Source organism: Larimichthys crocea, chromosome XIII (genome assembly GCF_000972845.2).
Source record: "Larimichthys crocea isolate SSNF chromosome XIII, L_crocea_2.0, whole genome shotgun sequence".
NCBI lineage: Eukaryota > Metazoa > Chordata > Actinopteri > Sciaenidae > Larimichthys > Larimichthys crocea.
The window spans coordinates 1,148,530-1,173,280 of NC_040023.1; the positions used below are offsets into that span (position 1 = coordinate 1,148,530).

At 40.7% G+C, this 24,751-nt stretch overlaps 1 protein-coding gene across 5 annotated transcripts in view; it reads left to right on the plus strand.

The window, feature by feature from the left end:
• The first annotated feature begins 3,644 nt into the window (after positions 1–3,644).
• The window catches only part of csmd3b (CUB and Sushi multiple domains 3b), a 326,622-nt gene continuing 305,515 nt past the window's right edge, over positions 3,645–24,751 (plus strand). For all 5 annotated transcript variants that reach the window (XM_027286357.1, XM_019254824.2, XM_027286358.1 and 2 more), the window contains exon 1: positions 3,645–3,919. In XM_027286357.1, the coding sequence (XP_027142158.1) occupies positions 3,670–3,919 (250 nt within the window). In that variant the 5' untranslated portion in view covers positions 3,645–3,669. The remainder of the gene's footprint in view (positions 3,920–24,751) is intronic.

A 24,751-nucleotide genomic window follows, 5' to 3' on the forward strand; every position in this document is an offset into this window, starting at 1 on the left:
CCTCACACATGGCTTATTGATTTCTGAAAGCAACACGCAGACATACAGCCGATGTAGGGCCCACAAATCTGCACACAGAGGATTGGAGGCACACATGCAGTGAGGTACATGCATACAGACAGTATGTACAGCATGCACACTCCCCAGGTCGTGCAATGAATATTTAGATGATGCCAGAATGATTAACACCGGGTTTGTGATGAGGAGAAAGTGGGAGGAAGAAGAAGGGAGAGAGAATGTGCCTGTAGATGGCAGAAGAGTGCTTTAAGGGAACGTGTGGGAGCAGATTTCACACACACACACACACACACGCACACACACACACACACACACACACACACACATTCAGGCACACAAACATACTCACCAACACATATTCTCATTAACCCTCACACAGGCGATTTATATAGCTACACCTGTGAGGATTTTCCTCTGCCTTACAGAAATTCCCTGTACTGATTTCAGACAAACACATACATTGCCCCCTTAACCCTTCAGCACACACACACACACACACAAACACACTAGATTACACTGAAGCCGCACTCAGATTGAGAATGAATAATAACGAAATTAGAGGCACTGTTGTTAAATGAATACTTCAATTGCGATATGGGAATGGAATACACCAATAACATGACAGAGTTCCCAAATGAGGTTTGCATATTTCCCATGGGGCCGTTTAGTGACAAGACTCTTATTTCTATCAAAAGTGTAATTGAAAATGGTGATTTCAAGTGTTCGGGTTTTTCTGGTAAAGTGTTTTTGTGGAGACGGTATATAGTTTTTCGATTATTTGATTAAATAAGTGTTTTCAGTTGGTTGGTTGATGTGTGTGCATATCTCACAACTTGAAATCAACTTTAATAATGATTATCAGATCAAAATTAAAGACATATGAGACTGTATAAATCAAAAATAAGGAACAAATTAAAGATTTCAATGACAAACAGGGTTAACAAATTGTTTTTGAGTCTCATAATTAGCAGTACCCAGTGTTTCAGTCATGAATTACCCTAAAATAACCTTGCCCTTGTAAATGTCATGTAACTATTTCATTTTAGGTTCCAGATATGCACCAAACTAATTAAAACTCACAATTTTGACAAAACAGCTTTGTTCCATTATCCAAAAAAAAAAAAAAAAACTACTCCTATTAACTCTCTTAACTCAAAATGGCCTCAAGATCAAGGACTTGACATCATCTCGAGTCTGAACACGGTCCATTCATAACCTTGAAGGAAAAACCACATGCCATGCAGCAAGAAACGGATGGCCGGAGATGGATTCTGATGCGCTGGCTTTATCTGAGGTAAATAAAAAATGGATGTACGTGAAAAATAGATACCCACTTTCCTTAAAAAAAAAAAATCTAAAATGTCAGCAAACTCAAGCTGATGAAACACACTCAAGTGTTATGATGTGAATATGTATTTTCCGTGCAATTTGGTCTTCAGTCTTTCATATTCGTGCGGTGCATTAAATTCACTGCAGCACTTTGGCTTTTTTGTTGCTATTGACTCTGTAGATACTTTATAATTTTCTCTTCTCAAAGTGAAAATCTATACGCAATTTAGCTCTTTGCCTCGACACGTTTGAGAGCGTGAAAGAAGTGATTGTGTGTTTGCCTCCGCGAAAAAGGAAACATGCCAATTACAATTACGTTTATGATATTACTTTCAATAAAAGTGAAACTGAGACTTCTTTTTAGCTTACCTTATTGTTGCCTTGTTTTATTTTGACTGGATGAGATGGGAGCAACAGATACTACGAGGTAAATGGTACAATCCAAGAAAGTTCTATGCCTTGCCAAAATGTGGCATTCAGGGGACATGAAAATGATACAGTACTGAGTTGAGTTGATAGTTGATAGATAGTGTACCTGTATGTCATCTGAAGCATTAATACTGTAATCATTGTTGATGTTTTAGTGCATTTCTACATTTTCTCTGTCGACTGTAACATCACAGCAGAAAGCTGGAACATTCAGCATACAGTTGAACTGTATTGCTAAACGTGCACAAGCATTGGCTAGAAAATCAATCAGACGCCATCAAGAACTCAACAGTGTCACTTCAGTGGACCGATAGATACACTAAAGTGTCTGCGTCTATCATGTGCCACCAAGTCCCAAACTCTTCCTCGTATTGATTTCATTTCAGAGGACAAGTGGAGCAATGAGCGATGAGAGAAGTCACTATTGGTTAGTCCATGTGACTATTGGGAAAGGCTCACCACATCCTGTTACACAGCTAAAAAGGGCAGTATTCTCTAAATATGATTAACTTTGAGTTTGAATCTGACTTCCAAATAGATTTGTCTGTTTTGCTTACAGTCTGTCTTTGCTTTGATCAAATGTGGACATCCTATGACAAAGTTTTGGCAAGCGCCCATTCCTCAGTGCCAGCGGACGCCCCTGCATTTTGTCCTTTTCAAGCAGCTTGAGCCACAAAGAGAACACAGAGTATCGACTGCGTAGTCTGGTGTTCAAAAATAAACCAACATCCTCCCAACCAACAATCTAGTTTTGAACATAGAGTCCATTTCAGGCTCTTATTTCCGACCTAGAGTACGTGAATGGAAGCGGGAGCTTACGAGGAGCACTTGAAGGCAGCATCTCTGTACCGGCGGAGGAAGAGACGCACCAGCCGCTACACCGGGAGAAAAGACCTAAGTATTACCAAGCAGAGGGGATGATCCGTATCTCCTCTGGTTTCTGACAATAAGAGGGATTGTCATATTATCTTTTTTTCTCGTTGGACTTCGCAGAGAACTAAAGGAGGACTGTCTGAAGAGAAGAACGAGTAAGCTCTGGTTCGGCTTGTTTGGTAAGAAAATGAAAAAAAGAGGAATGACTGGTGTTGATGCTTAATGTGGGGAGGGAGAAGTCAAATGAATGAGAGAAAGACGACAGAGTGATTTATTTCTCTTCTTTCAGGAGGGGTGAAGATGCTCCGTTTTCTTCGCCGCTGTTTGTGAGAGCAGAAGGAGGAGAAGAGGAGGAAAAGAAAGAAGAGGAAGGTTTGACAGACGCACGAAGTCAGGAGACGGGTTTATCCGGACAGAGAAGAAACGCAGAACAGATAGTCTTTCTTTTTTTTTCTTTTTTTTTGGACACACCAGAGGGGACAGAGACAGAGCAGAGGGGATTTTTGTTTTAAGAGACACCAGAGACACGGAGGAGACACATACTGTACAGAACGACACCGGAGGAGAGGCTTATAGGAGAGGAGGAAAAGAGCCTGTGTAGAAAGAGAGGGATATTTCAGAATGAAGAGGGGATGCAGCCCGCAGGAAGTGTGGATCTGAAGCTCTCCCTCCCTCTCTGTCACTCTTTTGGAACGGAACGGGACGGAATAGAGAGATATTGACGAGCTTAAGCGGAGAGTGGATTTAAAGACAACCTGTGTGCCTGTCCCTGCTCTCCATCCTCTCTGTCTCTCTCTGATTTTCTCTCTGTGGATCTTGACTAAAGTCATTTTTTTCGGATATGAAGGATTTATCTAGTCTGTGTTAGAAGGAGGAGGCAAAGAAAACGCACGCGTCTCCCTCTCTCTCTCTCTCTCTCTCCCTCCCTGCTCTCTCTCTCTCTCTCTCTCTCTCTCTCTCTCCCTCTCTCTCTCTCTCCCTCTCTCTCTCTCTCTCTCCGTTTTCTGGATGTGAAGCAGCATGCGGCCCGGTGAGAGCTTAGAGGGCTCGCGCTCGGCTCGCGGAAGATGTATTGATGCCAATAATATTACTAATAGCGGCACGGAACGCTGTCTCGCGCACCCCTCGTCGGCAAAGAGGAGGATGAAGAGGGGGACGACGAAGAGGAGGATGAGAGGGATGAACGAGAGGATGACGGACGGAGGAATGACGGTGATGCGCTGTTTTCTGTGGAGTCTCGTTCTCTGCTCGCTCTCCTCGCGCGCGCAAGGTAAGGGGATGCGACACGCGCACACACACGCACGCACGCACACACACACACACACACACACACACACACACGCACAGTGACATAAACGCCCTCACTCACGCGCGCACAATCACGGTTTGGGTGAGACTTTTTTCACTGCAGTCATAAGAAAGATGCTTCTTCTGTGTGTGTGTGTGTGTGTGTGCGGGAGGGGGGGGGGGGGGGTAGTGGGGGCTGTGTGAGGTGTCTGTGCATGTGTGTGTGAGTGAGTGTGGGGGAGACGTGCGTGTGGGCGCGCGAGGTGCGTGCGTGCGTGCGTGCCTGGATGTATGGTGTGTTGCGGAGGAGAGCGGAGAAATAGAAATTGGCTTACAGGGAGGATGAAGGGAAAGAAGGAGAGAGGGAGAGAGAGGGATGGAACCGGCAACAGCCTCTTTCCCTCTTTTCTCATTTTCTGCTTGCTTCAGTTTGCTCCCTCTCTCTCTCTCTCTCTCTCTCTCTCTCTCTCTCTGCCCCCTTCCTCTCTCTAACACCACCACCACCACCACCACCACTCCACCCCCCCCACCACTCTCTCTCTCTCTCTCCCTCCCTCTCTCTCCATCCTTCTCTTCAATACAGCCATTGAGCTGGTAGCCAATAAATATTCTTGCGGTAGCTCTTGGGCTGTGGCAGCGAACGTGAGCTGCTTATACCAAAGTGTGTGCGTGTGTGTGTGTGTGTGTTTGTGTGTGTGTGTGTGTGTGTGTGTGTGTGTGTGTGTGTGTGTGTGTGTGTGTGAACGTGAGTTGTTTATAGTGATGAGGCTCGGGCCTTACACAGCATTTTATTCCCAAATAATTTCTACCACCGTGCGTTCAGTTTCTACTGTAAATCAGTCAAAAGATACCATACGATGCTGTTGTCCCCCCCTTTTCTCTCTTTCGCACACACTTTCTTCTTTAACCCCACCCCCCCCCCCCTCAAACACACACACACCACCCGTCTTTCCTTCTTGAGTGAAATAAAATGTTAAAATATTCACAGTATAGCACACTCTCTCCCGCTTACTTTGTCTGTCTGTATCTCGTTTTTTTCCTCTGCTTTCCATTTTTAGTTTTTTCCCTCTCATCCTGTTCAGAAATGTTGTATGAACACACACATTCGAGTGAGAGTGCACACACACACACACACACACAGTCACACACACGGATATGTATATGCATTTATGCAAACACACCCAGTGCTGCACCAGGTGAGGCTTCCGTTTGTAAAGGTACTGACTGACCATTCATCATGGCATGTTGAGAACAGGAAGAGAGAGGAGGATGGATTAAGAGGAGTCCAAAAATGGAAAGGGATGATGAGGTAAGGCTAAGGATGTGAGGAAGGAGAAGGAGAAAGAGAGAGAGAGCTGAGTGACAGGAAAAGAGAAATATTTCCAGTGGAAAGAGAGAACGAGCTTAGAGACACAAGCAGAACTGGGTTTCTAACTAAACATATTCTGAGGTCTGTGAGCTTGTGAAAACACCAAGCTGGGCTGATTTTGTCAGAAAGCTTTCAAACTATGTGGGTTAAGATTTGGTGAGCTGAAAAAAAGCGAAGACTGAGTTTGAAAACTGCACAAGAAGGCAAAGACAACCTCCAAAAGCCAACTAAGCTATTGAGAACCATTTGTCATTGTCGTTGTAAAGTCTCCATGATCCTCCAGTGTAGGGAGATCATGTGTAGGCTGACGGAGCAGAAATACTAAGGATTTCTACAGTGATTAAACAAATTGACACTGGGAACGTCTAGACTCTTGGCTTTGCACCATCACAGACTGCAGGATTGTAGTTACACTCTAAAAAAAACGTGAATCTCCAGTTTTTGTAGCCTATTTGTGAAGGTTTTTTTATGGTTCACTCTGATGGACAGATGAGAGATTGTGATTTGTGGGGTGTCGACCGAACAAAGACAAGAATGGTGGGATTTCCTCAGGCACAAAAGATCTAATTTTAAACCCTTTGGAGCAGAGATCCTGGCACTGATCTCCTCATGGCTGTACAGCCTGCGAGAGACTTCATCGTGTCATATTTCAAACTCCTCATGGTATAAATGTGTTTTAATCGAGGCTGGCTGAAGAACAGCTTTTGTTAAATGCAAATTCCCATTAAGATTAATAAAACGTCAAAGTGAGAAGTAGAGGCTGGCAAAGCAAGCAAGCAAATAAAAACTTTTTTTTTTTTTTTTGAAAGTGTAAAGGCTGAACGAAAAGGTAAATAAATGTGTAATTAAATGTCCTCTTGATGCATGCTGACATTTTGGGGACCAAGGCTTTAAAAAGAGGCTGGAAAATTAAAACCAGCCACCAGCCAAATGTTGTTACATTTTGGCTGTGGCTGGTGAATTAGTCTACTCTACCGGCCCATTGGCAGGTAACCAATCATTGTATGGGCTTGCAATTCTGTTCTAAAAACCAATCTAGAAGGTAAAGTAATGAAATAGGCGGTAATGGATTCACACTCTGCTGTAGCCAGTGAACAAAAACGTGGATTTCTCAACTCGCCCAACACCTTTGACACAAAGATACAGTGGCACTTCCAGGTGTACTCACATCTTTTGTCATGATACTGGGATTTAATTGAGGAGTCTGTGTTCCACAAAGTCTTTGTGCAACAAAATGAGGAGCAGAGGGCAATGCTGAAGAGGGCTGAAAGCTTTCCTTTTGGTTCTTGTCTGTGTTTCTGACAGGTTATTATAAAAGTGTTGCTCTTTTTGTATATTTTTGAATGCCGTGTGAGAATGTAATTTAAAAAGTTTAATGTTGAACTTTTATGTCAACAAATTCACCTCAAATGAAGTTTCCCACAAGTACTGCTGCTGGAAAATTCCTGTTCTTGTCCTCTGCTCTTCTTCTTCTTCTTCTCTCCCCTGATCCCTCTCTTGTCTCTTTCATCTGTTCTCCTCTCTTCCTCCCTGCTGCTCCGCTCAGCTTAACCCTCCCTCCCCTTCTCTTCTCCTCTCCTGTCCCCTGCCCCTCTCTTCTTCCTCCTCTCTCTCTGCTCAGCACTTCTTCTGTGCTCTCATCTCTCCTCTCGGCTCCCTCTTATTTTTTTTCTTTTTTCGTCTGTCAGATTTGTCCCGTGGCTCCAGAGGCTTAATTCACTCACCGAACATGCTAAATCGTACACGTGCAAATGCACATTTCTCACAGTCTCCCAGATCCTAAATCTATTCCGGGCTACATTCAGCCTTGTCAGAATCAAAGCGAGAGCTGCGTCCAACTTTGCAACCTGCACCTTTGCGACAAATCTGTGCTTGAGCTTCTTTTTAACACCATCTCTAAGATTAACCTTATCACACAGTTTTACTGACAGTATGAATTTCATGAGCACTCAATCAAAGAACTAACACTGATCAATCATCTAGCCCAAATTATCAATTAGACAGATGAATAATCTATTTCTGGTCATCATGGTGTGGTGAGGAATGGTATGGTTCTACTGAAGGCTTGTATCCGGCATAACTAACCCAGAAGGCTAAAAATAGTTCATTTAATTTATATTGACGAGCCATGGAAATGTAGAGCTTTGTTCTTGCAACATGGCTAAATTGAAATTTATCAGTCATCCCCTGGTCATGTCTAATAATTTAAAGCTGGTCATCAGTGTTAAATTGGACGGGCTGTCAGGCGAAGTGAAATGGTCCTCCAACCAGGTTTTATAACCATCACTGGACATCAGAGATTGATTAGTGCAGTCTACAACTCTGATACTGATTATAAATCATTGATTGCTGTTGTCCATTAATATGCCACCGCTGGTCATTTACCAGTACTAGTTACTGATTCAGTACTATGGTAATCATTCTCTGCCGCCAATTATTGATTGATATTCTACGTAGATATTAATAATAAGGTTTATTGATGGAGCCTGGTGGCAAAAATGATGCCCGCATTGTCAAACACAAGAGTATAACATCCCCTTGTGTTTTATCAGCTAAATCCACACATAGATAGACATGCTTGTGGACTATTAGTAGAGCGTGCACACATACACCGAGGCAGACGAGCACTCTCATCGTGAACATTAGCGCACCGCGGATTCTCTAACGCACATTTAATCCTGTGGCTTATGGCGGGTTTCTCAGGGAGGGAGATGTGTCTGTCGCAGTCAGCCTCTTGATCATATAAATACTTTTAACTTACTGAGGAAGAGAGAGAGAGAGAGAGAGAGAGAGAGAGAGAGAGAGATGAGGGGAGGTGAGACTGAGAAAGACAAGGATGGGGCAGGAGTAGAAGACTTAGTGCGCAACAAAAATAAGCCAGTTAGCATTTGGAATTCGTCCCTGGCTTTGATATTAACAGTCTCTCACCTTTGTCTTCTCTTTCCCTTTCTTTTATCTCCGCCTCACCCACCGCTCTTGTGTCTGTGTGTTTTTATGCATATTTTATTCATTTTGTACTGCTGCATCCTCAACTTTCCTCCTCTGTCCCTCTTGACTTTCATTCACCTAATCCCCTCCTACGTTTCCAACCTCCATACAGTGAATTTGTAATTACTTGTTTTTTCTTGCCCTCTCTAATCTCCTCTCCTCTCCTCTTTTGATTCACTGTCAACATTAAATGCCAGTGCAGGAAGTGGTAGGACAGAAAGTAGAACAAGGAAATGTAAAAGTGGTAGATTTGCCTTTGATACCAGAGAACACATGTCAGATCACACTTAAAGCATGTGTTGACATTTTTAATATTTAACCAAAAGCACAATCTTTCCTGAACCCTCACCGTGTGGATTTAGTGCCACAGATGTGACTCTTATCTCAAATTCCATTTGCATAAATTGTAAACCAAAGATTGAACCAACATTGACCGTGAACATTACATATATACATTCAGTCTGTACATATCTGGATTGGACATTACATAAACATGCAGAATGAAGGTTCTCTGAATAATTTCACTCTGTTTGATGATAATCAGTGCAGCAGTTCTTTTTTACTAATGCAAAAAAGTTGCTTATTAATGTAATTCTTCTGTGAGTGTTCACTCCTTCTTTTGCTTTCTATACCCGCTTTCACACATTTTCCTTGAAATCCTTGGACTCCTTGGTGTTGCTACATGTGCTAGGAACTCCTCGTTGAGTCGTGAGCAAGTATGTGCTTTGTTGTGTATATTCGTGCTCTTAATATTCAGCTGCACCATACCTCATCACTTATACTCTCCATCCATCTTCCTCCACCCCTAATCACCTATTCTTCTTTTCCCCTTTCCTCCTCCTACCAACATTCACCCATGGTGAATTTGTAATCACCGCCGTTCTCACATCCCGCATCTGCCATTGCTCCTCATCCCTCCTTCCTCTCCTTTCTGTCTCTGTTTTCTATCCTCCATTAGTCTTCCCCTTCTCCTCGCTCCAGTCCCTGTCCTTAGCGAATTTGTTGTAGCTGTTGATTTGAATAGGTGGGTATTCGCTGGGAACAGCTCTGTTAATCTCTCATGGATGTTTTCTCTGTTAGTCAACAAACAGGGTACACATTTAATTCATGCACACAGATTGCCAACCAAGTGGTGTGTTTTTAAATTGCTAGGGAGCCAAATGTAGCGCATTTCAGATTTGTGTTTTCCTGCTATGATTTTACAAATGTCAGCACATATTGAACAGACTGTTTAATTGAAAGAAATTATAATTTTGCTGTACAAATTGGAATGAAGAGAGACTCCACTCCAGTTAGCTGTTCCACTTGTTGCAGTGCCCCATGGATACATAACAGCTTTTTATATACAGTTTCTCTTTTCCTCTCAGGTCTAGTGCAAATGTGGGTTTGCAGACTGGTGTCATGAGTGTAATAAGAAGAACCATAATTCATCATAATTAAATGCATAGACACGGTGGCTTCCTGCAGGAACTATCAGCAAAGATAACACTGCAATGGACTAACTGTAAAGAAATTACGGAGTTCCAAGAAGTATCTTTGTAATGTGTCTCTAATGTGTTTTGTCACTGAAAATTCATTATGTGTGTTTCATCCAAAATTCCTCTAAATGCACATATGCAAATGCAATGCTTAAATCACTATGAAGCACTCCGTATATGAAACAGGAGCCTGATTAAAGGGCCGTCAAGTTGAGCAAATCAAGCGCGTTTCTTCAGTTGCTCAGAAGGTGACTTTTGGGAGACGTGAGCTTTAAGAAGAACAGCAGCTTTTTTGCATGTCTCTCTCACATGCACACACACGCACACACACACACACACACACACACACACAATCTGTCAGTCTTCCACAGCCTCTTCATTATTTCAAAGATGATTAGAAGTAGACATGACGTGAACATGTTGAGTAGGCAAGCATACACGTACACACACACTAACAAACAGACAAATATGTTGGGCACACCAAGATAGCATGTGTTACCCTGAGGGTGTGACCGCAAACACACACAGACACGCACACACACATGCACAAGGGCAGGACACACACATGCATGCACATACGCGCACAGGGACTCTCTCTGATGCCTTACGAGAAAGGCAGATGAGAAATTAACAAAGGCAGACAGTCTCACATCCAGCTGGTGCTCCCTGTTGGTGTGTGTGTGAGGGAGAGAGAGAGAGTGTGTGTGCGTGAGAGTGCGGTGTTCTAATCTATATAAAGAAACAGGCAATACAGACAGTATAGAAGGGGGTATTCTATCTAAGATGGAAGCTTGGTGTAAAACGGGAAATGTGAAGTGTATACAGGAATCCTCCTATATAGATGGATAGACACATAAACAGCAGTGTCGGTCAAAGGTTCGATCCCTGGTGACAGCCAGAGTCTGTCCCTGTCAGGGTGTCCTTGAGGAAGCTACTGATGCCCTTAATGACTGTGTGCTCCCTGGGGAAAATACGTACAGGAGCTGACATGAAATTCACAAGACACAACAGAAGAGAGCGGAAATGACAGGAAAAAGCAGAATAGTGAAGGTAAAGCAGTTAACGGTATAGAAAAGCAGAATGACACAGGTTGGTAGGTTGTTGTCCAGGATGAAGGCTGTATTCGTCATTAAAACTCTGCAGATCAAATCAAGTTGATGTCATGGCAACCGAAGATTAAGTTGAGCTACTTTGCATGAATTTGGTGTCAGTCCTGTCACTTTGCCTCTGATTGGTACCTATTTTAGTAATTTGGCTGCAAGTTTCCTCACTATGTTAGTCATGTCAGCGGATGGGGGGAAAATGTTACATTAAGCAAACTCTTGTGTTTTGTTCATCCCAAAGACAACAAAAGGCTCAAATTAGAAGACATACAAAGTATGAGCCTCAATAATTATGCTCCTAATTATTGACAGTTTAATATAAGGGTAGCAGTAAGTTCTTTTAATGGGTACCAAATGAGTTGTGTGCAGCGTTACATTATCTTCATAGAGGGTTATAAAAAGACCTTTTATAGAGACTGCAAAAGCCTGTCAAACTCTTTAACAGATGTTTAAAACCTATGAGAAACATTTGTAATATAGCCTGATAATTAAACATGAATAGAATATGTTTTAATCGTACGCTCACCTCATGTCAGCTCATAGTAATTGTGAGTTTCTCATGAATAGATTGTTACAGATGTATGAACAATAGTAGGGATAATCTTTCACCGATATATAAAATAACGTCTAATGGTGTTATGATGTGGTATCCATTGAAAATGTCTAGAATATGATTTGTGATCTGTCCTTCAGCATTAACTCTTATTTTTCCTCCATCATCACACAAATCAAAAAGCTGTTTCTCTATCTGTTGTAATTAAACAACTTTACAGATGCTGCTTTTAATACTTTCTGGTTCCATGCTCTGCTTGTTGTTATCTTATTTTATACAGAGATCTATTATGCAGATCAGATTTTTTTGGGAACAAGATTGTTGCCATGGTGACCGTGTGAACATTTAAATCATTCCAGCTGTTGCTGGAATCACGCAGCAATGCAACACAGACACACACAAAAAAGAGACGATGAAAAATATTAGTGGTCCCTTAAGTTGAACTCAAAAACATTTTAACCCGTTTCACATGATTTGAGTCATAGGTTATGCTCATGCATTATCTATGAATAAAAACAAATAGAGCGTTAAATGACTAAACAGATTTGTTATTTTTGATTGTCCAATCTTTCCAGTAATTATTTTGTATTTTGTGACAGAGACTAAATATTTGAATATTTATTTAGTGGTTAACAGTCAGGTCTCATACGCATGAAGGTAATGTGATTAGTCAGTTTGCTAGACAAGTTGAACCCTCAGTGAACCCAGCTAAAGTCTTTGTGAAAGGTTTCAACATTTTTAACTCACATCAATTATGGATTAAAATGACGTGTTTTTGAAAAAACAGTATACAAAGTGCTTGTATCGGGTTAACTCATTCTATAGGGGGAACATTTAATCATCGTAATATCACAACAACTGTTTGTTTTTCCCAGTATAAAAAAATAATATTATTTCTGGCACAACTGGGTTTTGAAAGTGGAAAAACAAAGCAACAGCGGGTGTTTTCGTGTGTTTGTGTTTAGATCTGGTGTGCGATGACAGGTATGCCCATGTGCCCCAAACCCACAGAAACATGGCTGTCAGCAGACATGAGACACACCTCGCTATCTAAACACACGCACACAATCTCACAAGCTCATCACCTTGCGCTGTTATGCTCATGAGGAGAGCTTGTTGTCTTTTTGTACTCTGAAATTAATTCCCTTAACTCCTGGTGGGTTTTGTATTCTTTTATTTCGCAGCTTGTTCAAATCTTTGCAGGCAACAAAGTATTTGGATTATTATCATTATTCTAATCTTTCAGTTGTGATTGCATCCATACACACCCTCACCTTCTCCTGCAGTCTTTCTGGCTCCGAGTCTCAGAGCTCTGCAGGTTATCCATTTCCTGTCTGAGTGATGATGTATTTCCTGTCTGAGTCTTGCGCCCTGGGAGCCTTTTTGTTCAGTTGTTCATCCTGTCTATGTATGTGTGTGTCTTTTTGTGCACAGCAGTGCCTTTATGTATTTGTGTGTGTGCACATGCACGCTTGTGCTTGTCTGGTTCATTCCCAGAGAAGACTCATTTCCCCAGCAGGTCCTGTCAGGCTGTTTCTGGGTGCACTCAGTTCACAGCTGGAGGCTACCGCTGTCACCTGCTCACCTAACATCTCTCCTCTCCTCTCCTCTCCTCAGGTTTTTCCATTATCCACTTACCTTCATATCAGTCATGAGATTGGTAAACTATGTATCCCCATGCAGCCCCCACTAATTCATCATGGGACAGCTTAACAAAACAAGTAAAAGTGATGGGGAACTGCTCCTTTATAGTTGGCAAAATAATTACTCCAAAGAGACTGTGCAGTCAAATGGTTGCACTGAGAGTCCATAAGTCCTATTTTTATACCAGTATTTAGCGCAACTCTTCACTAAAATTGCTGTTTTCAAAAGCTTTCATGCTTGGGTGGCCACCAGCATGCCCCAAAAAGGAGGTCACCTCTGTGGGGCAGGCAGGGATGGTAACCAAGGCAGCTATAGTCCCAACTAATGTGTGTGAGAGTGTGTGTATACCATAAACACACAGGAATAAAAATAACTAATAGGCAAAAAAAAAAGAAAGAAAGAAAGAAAAAGAAACAGACAGAGAGCAGATGTCAGCAAAAAGGAAGTGATGATGAAGTAATGAGTAGTTGACAGGTAAAAGCTTACTTTTGTCCACCATGCAGGGAAATGATGTTTGCACAGAGTACATCCCAGAGGTGATGGCGCACAGCCTTCGTCCAGCTCACAGACAAAGGCTCAGCAGGGTGTTGCAGTGGACAACAGTAAATGCTTTGATCCTTGACACTGGCCGTCTGTTAGCCCTACATCACGACCCTAACCTGCCCTCTCTCTCTCTCTCTCTCTCTCTCTCTCTCTCTCTCTCTCTTTCTCTCTCTGTCTACCCCTACCTCTCTCGCTCAGGGTCACTGGGTCAGACAGAGAGCAGATGCTTAACCACATGGCCGCGACCAAACCTGACACCATAACACGCACACTCCTATTCTGTCATCCCCCCACGTTAAATGTCTTCATCTCTCTGGGAGATATTTGTCACTTGTTTTATTGTCCATCTTGGATTTCCAGTGACACTGATAGAGCTGATGAGTGTCTTTCTCAGCCTGCAGCTGTATTATTCTTGCTAATATTTTTGCCTTCATAACTGATTTATGGGCTTAGTTTTTTTTTACGTTTTTTTTTTTTTTTTAATTTGTAGCTGATTAAAGGACAACTTCTGTGTTTTTTTTCAACCTGGATCTTATTTTGCTATGTTTTTAATTATGAAAACAAGTTTTGGAATCAGTCCATTATTGAGTGTGAGCACTGCAGCCTTGAGCCGTCAAACATGGTACAACCCAATCCTTATTGGCAATTGTGCACCTTCAAATCTACTCAAAGTGCTTCTTTTTGTGATTCCTATTGTTAATGTAAGTATCTGACAACACAACCCTACAGCAAGTTAATAGTGGGAATGTACCAGGTAGGAATAGTTTGATGTGCAGTACAGAAAGTGTACATGAGTGTAAAATATTTTTAGTGTCATAGCTAAGTATTTTGCTGATTTCAACAATATGGATGAAGCCTTTGAATTCAATGGCCATTGGGAGGAGGAGGAGGAGGAGGAGAGAGACAGGCAACAGGCAGAGGAGGTGAACCTGCTGCTACAAGCCTGTGAAGCTCTGGAGACTGGCGGTTTTCCTGTGGATGCTGTGATCTTATGCTGTGATACCCACACAGGAGATTTCACAGACCGGAACAAGCAAAAGATACAGAAAATGTTCAAGTTTTTCTGTAGGTTTCTTTTTATAGACATGTATAATAACAATCTGAGCCCCTTAGCAGTAAAAACAAGCCCTTTTGATACGTATTTTGACAGTGCGCCATCGACCAGAAGGATTACGTTGTCGCCCATTTCACGGCTGCGAGCAGTAGTGCTCTCGTTCAATACTGGACCAATGTCAAAAATGGTTGTCCCCATTAGTCACTTTGACAAAAACATGGAAAGTAAGGTCCAAGTTGAAAAATACCAAAGGTAACCTTTAAGTCCATCACCCATACCAAACCTCCCACTCTTATGTGTAACTTCATCATTTATTTGAATTAGTATTCTGATAAGCCAAGTTCATGTGTATACCACAGGCATGACAAAAGATATATATATAATCATTAAGCTAAAAGAAGTCTTCCCTCTTTGGCAAGCTTCCTGTGATACACTTTATTTCTGTTGCATTTGGTGCCAATGTTCTTTTAAGTTTTACGTGGTTTTACAAAAAGTACAGCAGTGGCTAAGTGCCTCTTTGGCTTGAAAGGCAACTTTAAGAGGCAATTTTTGAAGGATATGCTCCAGGAAAAGTGCACATCTACAATTACATGTAAAGAATCTAAGAGCACCGCAGAAGCAGGATGTTTTAACGGTACAGGTAAAAAAGATGTTTAGGATTTAGGAATAAAGACATATTAGGGTATCATCATATATTTCCTACTTAAAGACAGTTCAATGTTAACATCATCATTATTGAATTATACTGTAGAATAGTGAACAATCAAGAAAAACCCAATGCCAGGTATAATGTCATCTCACGTTGTCAAGTGCCATGTTTTCACCTTGCACCTGCAATCTTCTGCAGGTAATTTACTGTGCATCCTCAACAAACAAAGGAAGCAAAAGGCTATTTTAAGTACTAGTCACTGTTGAAATTCCTGGTAGAGGTTGAGCTGAAATGAGTTTTCGAGATCAAAAGAAACAGAAGGATAAAAGGGATAGAAAGATAAAAGGATTTGAGTCACTGGATCAAAATTGTGCTTTTTATAGGACAAATCAACAGAATTAAAATCTATTCAGCTCCAAGGAGCACTGGACTCCACATATGTCATGAAGGTCACCGTGTTGAAAAGACATTCCTTTCTGTTTCCACAAAAAAAAAAAAAAAATTCTGCACAAACGTCATTAAACCCAAGGCCCACAATGCATCTCTGCTCCGAATTCTATCTGAAGTAGGGAAAAAAGAGGCGATGACGTCAGAAAATAAACATAGAATTTGACTTTGACGCCTTCTTCTACAATCTAATCATTCGCTATTCATCATTTATGAGCCTATGTTATTTTGACTATTTGTTATGCATCCCCATTGCGTCTCTCTGACCAGTTTGTACTGATCTGAAAGCCACTGCGGCTGTAAATTAAACAGGCTGGGAACATTTAGAAAACCCCTGCCACCACGGTTTAAATATTCATTTGTTGCCCTTTGTGCACACATGCAGTATTTAACTTAAATGACTACACATTTAAGCACCCATGTTGAACTGGTTAAGCCATTAACCTAGTTCAGCCATTTATTTTCAATTAAATTTAAAAATATAGGCTGACCGTGGTCCCGCATAATGAAATCGAGGATGATTATGGATTATGCAGATTACATCCAGTCATTTGTTCATTTGTCTTTTAAATGCATGTAAGACACTGATAATTGGAGTTTGATGAATTTTGGGAGAGCAATGCGTCTCACCAAGTGCTACAGGTCAAACCAAAGTCATCTGTGATAGTTACTGCATCTGTCATTTATGCAGATAACATGATGATTGTGTTAGAAAGAATCAAGTAATATGTTACAAATATAATTATTTTAATTACCCTGAGGAGAAGATGTTTGCTCTTTGAATAAGAAAGCCTGGATTAATGTGTTGGATATGTAGTTCTTACTGACCTGTCCACTTCAGTCATCAAGAGCAATAACTCAAATGAATGACACGTCTTACCTTCACACAGTTCTGATGATTTGTGAAAACATCTTCAAAAACAATTTTCTTCAAACTGTTGTACAGATATTGCATCATCATCCTCATTCTCTACAGTATGTTATCTCTCATCACAAAACTATTAAACATCATGTGGCATGACTTATAATAACATTACTGGAAGCAAAGTGCAAAATTAAAAAAGCTGATAGATCTGTTGTGAGCTATAGATTAGACCCAACTTTTTTAATTTTGCTTCTGCACAGTGCAGAAAACCAATTACTTGTGCTTGTTAGCAAAAGTTTTACCAGAAGACATAATAAACAGAGCTGCTGGGCAACTCCCATCTCTCTGCTATGCCTGTAGAGCATAAAGTACAGCATATTTAGAGACCAGCGCACGAGAGACAACATGCAGTAAATAGACAGTAAATATAAGCGCTAAATGTATTAGCAAGAAACCTATAGTGTAAGCGTTTTTGATTCTGCATATAATGGTGATATAAATACAGGACTTTGCATTTAAAGGAGTGTGGAAATATAGAATAAAATATAGATTAGGTGACACTAACAAAAAATAAATGAATACATAAATGAAATTAAATAAAAGTCTCGGAATAAACGCTAGGTATGGCCTGATTCTGCATGATGGAAATAAGGGAACAGAATAACTTTACTGAGTTGTCTGATAGAAAACAGTCAACCATGCATCATCATCATCATCATCTTAATCTTTTTTTCCTAGAATATTATTTCCCTTCATATTTACATAGAAACATTTATGCTTATTCTTGTTTTTAACCTTGATCCATCAAAGGACTGACTGCTTTAACCTCCATTTATACTTCACTTGACTGAGGGAGGCATCAGCAACTCAAATAATACATTTGATTTATACAGATGATGAACCTAAAACTATGTATTAAGGTAGATTGATGGGGCAAACCACATGAAGAACTGAGTTTCAATTAAGTAAAAGACCAAATGTAGGACTCCTAACATGGCAATTAAAAAGGAAATAAAACCATTAAAAAGGAGAGTGGAGAAAATTGAAGACCAGTTGAGTTCAAGCACCGATGTTGGCGAGAACCATGCCTGCTTGAGGGTCCTTTAGCAAGACAAACAAAATTGAGTGAGAAAATAGTGTCAACAACAATGTCAACAACAATGTCGATGATGGAATGATTTGACTCAGTGTGAGGAAAAACGCGTGATCTCAGCTTTGGAAGTGGCGTTGTGAAACGCTGTCTCGTTGTCTCGCAGACCTTGAGCCGTCTCGAGAACGAGCTGTCACACTCAATTCTGCAGTGAAGGTGCACCTTCTTTTTTTCTTCTTTCTTCTGCTATTCGAAATGTTTTGTCGCTGCTGATGTGCAGCCACTCAACTTAATGCACCATGATATGTAGTGTCAACCGAGCGTGCGCCGTGGACTATGCTTGAAATACAGACTTCTGAGAGTCAGTTGGCAAACATGACATTTTCATCTTCATGCTGGGTAGTTTACACAACACAGAGAAGTGAAGGATTTAATTTGATGTCTTATGAACCAAAACCTATTTAGGCTTGTGATTGACAAACAGTCTCAGTGGACGAGGCACAGGTATGCGTGTCAAACCATGCAGCGCCACCATTTGTTGCTGTGTGTGAACATACTGCAGTTGTCAAGTTGGGTCTGTTGTCTGCTTATGAATGTTTTGTGCATGAAACAAGTGTCTGCTGTCTTGGATTTTATTACAGCTTGGTTAAAATATCTGCTTACATATTGTCATTGAAGGTAGTTTCTTGTGATCAACAGGAAACGTCAATCATGCTCTTACTTTTAGTAGTCTGAATGAAGGAGTAACCTTTCTTAATGAACCTCCATATACTTATTCCCCTCCTCACTTCATTGTATTTATAACAATAAATAACAAAAGGCCTTCTATGAAAACACCCCAGATAAACTTGAACAGTTCATAAATCCCCTCTGAAATGGATGATACTCTTGTTTAATTGGTCCTATTGCTGATCATTTCAAAAAGACCATATGAAAAACGTAAAAAGACTTCTAGACTCACAGCCTGTGAAAACAATATTATTTTATTGTATTTGTACATACTTTCGCAATCCCCAAAAGCCCAATGACCACTTCTAAAAGTAATCATAGCAATAAATGCATAAGGAGAGACAAATGACAAAGAAGTAAGATGAAAGGCAATATTATTGTAAGTTTACAGTTCTCATTTTGAAACCAATTTGAACAAATTGTGCTTCCTGTGTGCTTTCCGATCACTGCTAGCTGTCCCCACTTTAATTTGGTCTAAATAGAAGTAAATCGACTTGGATTTTGCAATCTGTCCCCTTGGAAGGAAGAGTTATGACTAAGAGCACCGGGGGAAATAGGTGTAGCAGGTACTAAGTACCGATGTAACTGTGGTGGAAACAGTGGGATGCTGAAATTATAATCGCACCTCCTCTTCACAGCTCAGCGGGCTTTCAGGAACCTGCCAAGATCACATTTAACACACACACACAGACAGACAGACACACTCAGCCACTCACACACGCATGTGGAAAGTGGCAGACAGTCGGCCTGGAACACCAACACGTAATGTGCATCCACCCACACACGCACACACACACACACACAGTCACAGACAGACATAGACCTCCTACTAAAGTGATACGGCTGTTCAATTTTTGGGCATTGCCCTTTTGTTTATTTGTATTTTTGGCAATTTGTCACCAAACTATCAATGGGAGTCAATATTGTATTTATTGCTTGTAGCATATTACTGATTATCATTGAGGTTGAGGTTCATTTCATTCAGGCAACTGTTGCCAATATTGCGATTAAGGCAATACTCCGATCACTCTAAGCTGATACATGAGCAAATCCCCCAAATCCCCTTATTATCTGAACCATATCGTGTCTTATTTTCCCCACAACATGCTTGTCAAATCCATATGCCCTGTGTAATTGTAAAGAGCCATCAATCAGACACTGCTGTATACATTTTGGAAAGCTGTTGGGAGACAAAACATGATGGATTTAAGACACAATTATTACATGATTTGTGCGAACCAGAGTGTTAAGTAGGTGTAACTGTGGCCACTCTCATCTAAGCCATAAACAAAACTGTTTTGTGTTCATTCAGAGCACAGCGGACTAGTGGGAATAACTCTTAATTAATGTTTAATGTTAGCATGAAGAATTAATAAGAGGATGAGAGTGTAAAAACAAACGGGCTATGCTCTTAATGTGAAAGCACATCATGGGAGCAGCAATTTGACAACGTAATTTTGTTTTTTGATTTGTTAATATGAAATTATGGTATTTATTTAATCTTTTTAACAGATTACATCAATAAAATAAACACATGATGTTATTTACGACAGTTTAAGAAAAAACTGTAGTGTTACAGTAGTTGTAGTAGTATCACAGTGGTGCTACTTGTTACCACATCTCCTCTATCTGGAGTGTGTGCCAAAAACAGAGTTTAGTATTGATTTTCTTTAAAAGTTGAGTGTGTGTTTCAGTGTGAGTTGCTACTTGTGTATGTGCTGCGTGTGTGTGTGTCAGTTAGGTGGTTTATCTCGGCTTTGTGAGAGAGGCAGCAAATCTCCCTGTAATTACAATCTGAACAGCACTGACATTTTACCAAGACTCCCCAGGTGTGTGCACGTGAATGTGTCTATGTCTGTCTGCGCGTGTGTATGTGTAAGTGTGCGCGTATGCTGAAGGCCTTGTGGGGCTGAAACAGCTGGGTGCTCCTCGCTAATTAACGAGAAACCTCATAATTACTGTTAACTGGCCTACTATAGCTGACAGAGAGGAGAGAGAGGAGAGTCAAGAGAGCGACGGAAACAGCGGGGAGTGACGTTAAAATAGGCAAATATTTTAACAGTGAAGAGGACAGCAAAATGATAGAAACTGCAAAAATTCCCTGCAGCAGTGTCCAGCATGTGAGACTGGATTCATGACAAAACACGGTGTGATGCTTTAGAAGTTTAGAGTGATCTAACTGCAACCCTTTCTTTACAAGATGACTCCTGTTTATTAGGACTTCCTTACAATACAATAAGGTCTTATTCACTGACGTAATCCTGAGAGTGGAATTAAGTCAGGACAAGAATCGAGTGGCGAGATGACCAGACAGGTTGTAAACTCTAGGTGTTAGCTCTATTATTTACCACTTTATTTTAATATTAGAACGATCACGAAATGTCACGACCAATCCCTCCTTGCATAGGAGACTGACCGTGAGCAAAACTGCAGCAAGTACAGTAGGTGAAAGTTGAATCAAGGAGTCAGCATGTGACGGATGTTTACAATCAACGATTTGAAGAATGAGCCTGAAATTTTGAGGAATATGCTTATTTTCTTCTTGGAAAGAGGAGCAACATCCTGGTTGCATAGCAACCTCATGCAAGGACAAGGACACAGCCAAGAAATATTATTTTACTGTGTAAAACCACACATTGTAATTTTAACAATCTGTCTTTTATGGCAAGAAAAATGAGATATAACATAGTATAACATAGACACTTAGTGAGCTTTACATTTTTATACTTTGGACAGAGCTATGGAAGCTCTTTCCCCCTGCTTCCAGTCTTCAAGCCAAGCAAAGCAGGTTTTTATTTTTATTTTTTGTTAGGCATTGGATATAATGTTGTTCAAGTGATTACAGCAGAACTCAGTTTATGCACAGCAAGCTACAACAACAATAGTAAAAATGCCACATTTAAAAACCCATCACAATAAAGCCCAAAGAGTGTTTCCATCACAGCTATCTAAAAACTCACCAATTAGGTACAGCTGTGTACAAGTGTGTGCTGAAACCTGATCGAACATCAAACCTGAGCAAAAATATCCAGTCATTGTTTGTGGGGAATTTTATAAAAGGAACACACACAGTGATAGTGCTGCAGGGACAGAAGAGAAGAAGAAGAGAGACATCAATAACAGAGGGAGACTAATATGAACACAGAGATGAGAGAGAGGCGGGAAGGGTTGCTATTTCTACCTGAGCTAAATGTCACTGCTGCCACATTGTTTTGGTCACTTAGAGCATAATTGCTAACCTTCAGTGTGTGTGTGTGTGTGTGTGTGTGTGTGTGTGTGTGTGTGTGTGTGTGTGTGTTTGTATGCATGCTTGTGATGTACATGTAATGTCACGTTTGTCCATGTCTCTGACTCACTTCGGTTCCCTCTGGAAGATTCTTAAACCCTAGCTTCAAAGGTCAAGTACATCGGTTCAGATGCCCACGCAAACACTCAGATTACAAAACATGGAGAAAATAAAGGCATTACATTGATTTCTTTTGTTATGAAGTTGCAACAGATAAAGCCACACACTGCAGCATACAGATATTTACAGTTTCTTCAAAAGCATGTGAACTATATGCATGTTCTGTCTGTCGTTGTGAATCAGAGAATTCCTAATCATCAGTGACTACTACTAGTGTATGTGCTATCCATGTTTGTTTTTTCCTAATAATTTGCTTGAAGTCTAAGCAGCTGGCTATTGATCTGTGTGTGTGTGTGTGTGTGTGTGTGTGTGTGTGTGTGTGTGTAATGGTCATGTCACGCAGCGTTGATTTTCATGTCAGACAGCAGCGTTCTCTTCTCACTCCATTACTTCCCATTCTGTTGTGTGTGTGTGTGTGTGTGTGTGTGTGTGTGTGTGTGTGTGTGTGTGTGTGTCTGTCTGTCTGTCTGTCTGCGCCTGTGATTTCTCACCCAGAACAGTTCAGTTTTTTTTGTTTGTTTTTTTTTTGGGGGGGGGGGGGTTCGGGTTTACAGCTGTTTAATTGTTTCTTCACCTGAGCTCACACACACAATCCTATGTAAACACACACTCACAATAACAAGGTGAAGTAAATGCAAAGCCAAAAATGCTGCTCCACATCATTATGCAAGCGGACTGTGCACTGTCACAAGAGAGTTGTGAAAACTGCTGAATTGAAATGGTTCTCAAACAAAAATAAGCAACTCTGTACAAAGCTCACAGTCATTAATGACAGATGGAACCTGCTGCACTGTATCTACATACAGGAGCATGAAACTTGATTTAGTTATTTTTTCCTTCAAATATGTAGTTGTAGTAGCTGTTTCCTCTTTGTCTGTTTTCACCATTGGGACCAAGTCTGCACAGGGTATTTTATTCTGAAAATTTACTAGCTTTCCTAGTTTCTCCCTCTGATTTCATTCCAGCTGGATCTGCACTGTGCTGCTTAATGTAACTAGTTGCACTAGTTGTAAGAAACTTACATCTGGGACACTTCTGAAATCTGCTGTGGCACTTCTGGTGAAATCACAAGAAGCTTTAAAAAAAAAAAAAAAGACAAAGCCCAAAGTCATGGTGTTGGAAATCTTCTTTTGTCCAACTAAAAGTCCAAAACCTGAAAATATCCAGTTAAAAAAATCCATTACAATGGACAGGCAGCAGTTCTCACATCCATGAAACTATGACTAACGCTAGGTGTGACAAGTGACTGTTTGCTAGAAAAGATTCAAAAAAGGTTAGTGTAGATGCTGCGAGGATCAGAGTTTGGATAGAAAAGGTGCTCTCGCTCCCCAGACCAACTTCAGTGAGAGTTTGACTTGGTTAATCCGATTGGTTGAAGTTCGGCCATGATAGACGTTGATGGTCCATCTTGTCACTTGGCCTGTATTTTTTGAAAGTTCCTGCCTCTTTCCAACAACATCTTCCCAAATGGTTCTGTGTAATAAACCATCAGGTTCAGGTGGGTTACAAAAACTGGAGAATGAGTCACTGGGTTCATAGAAGGTTTTGTCTGAGATTATATATACTGTATCTAAATGAGTTTCATTTAAATGTACAGCATGGCCTTACCGATGTGACTAATAATATCCATATCCACATTATTTCAGTAAAATCATGGGTGCTGTCATACAGTCCAAGAAATGGTCCATTATTCACTGTTTGTGGAGCCGCTCCAGGATTTGTCTCAGGGTGACATCATCACCACTCTCTCTCTCTTTGTGAACTCCAGTGCCTTTCAGGAGTTCTTTTGTGATGAAATGTTGTAATTTACTTTCATGGTGTACCTTCTTTCCCTTTACCGGCCTCGTCTACTTCCACTTCACTTAGTGATTGCCTACACAGAATGCCTTTCAACAGTCCCCAGACAATAGGCCTGAACTTCTTCTTTTCAGTTGAGGGGTTAGACATGTAGGTGGAGAGAGCAGTAGACTGAAAGTTTTTTTTTTTCCTTGGCCAAGACAAAGCAAGTCGCACCTTACTGCATTTAGATCAATGGATGAATTATTTGTTTGCCGGTGTGATATTCTAGAAAAAATACTGAGGGACTGACTTAAGTCTGAGGCTCACCTTTGATATCTTCAGTAGTTATTCCCATTTTTGCAACTACTTGGTTACTCTGTGACATCTTACTCCTCACATTTATCCAGATATCTGTTGAATAAAAATAAGCTATAAATAAAACAAAATGGATTCAAAAAGGCAAGCTACTTCACCCAGACATGTTTTTATAAGAACACTAAAATGTTTTGGGGTACAGTACATTTTCCTCTATAATAACCTTATCTTTTGGGTCTTACCCCTGCACATAACAATTTAAAGAACTCTGTCCTGCAATTTACAAAGCCCTGTCCTCCAAAAACCTTTTAGTTACTAGTCTCCACTGAGGGGAGTGTAAGGTCATCGGTCTTCATTTCAGAAAATCAAACTTTTTTAAGAGATATAGGGTTCTCATCTTGCACCATTGACATCCATTTGACTGTTTGTGCTCCTCCACAGCTATAAAATCTGCTTGGTGTGTGTACCTGTGCTACTTGAAGATTGAGTCACTTTATGAAGGGGTGGGGATGTATTTGGATATATATGGTATTTGGATGGATATATTTACCCTGGATTTTGTTGAATTTAAGAGAAAAGTTTGTAAAAAAAAAAAAAAAAAAGTACCTTCACTGAACATCATAGCTTTTTTCATTCTCTGGCTTTCTGACAGCTGTAAGGGATCCCAAAGGACCTGGACCAGTATCTATACACAAAGCACTGCTAATATATAGTGATCCCTTCGCTAAGCCTTTTATCGCTGCAATTAGCTGGATGTCTCTTAACGGCCGGAGGAGAAAAGGGCTTTAGTGGGGCCAGCACAG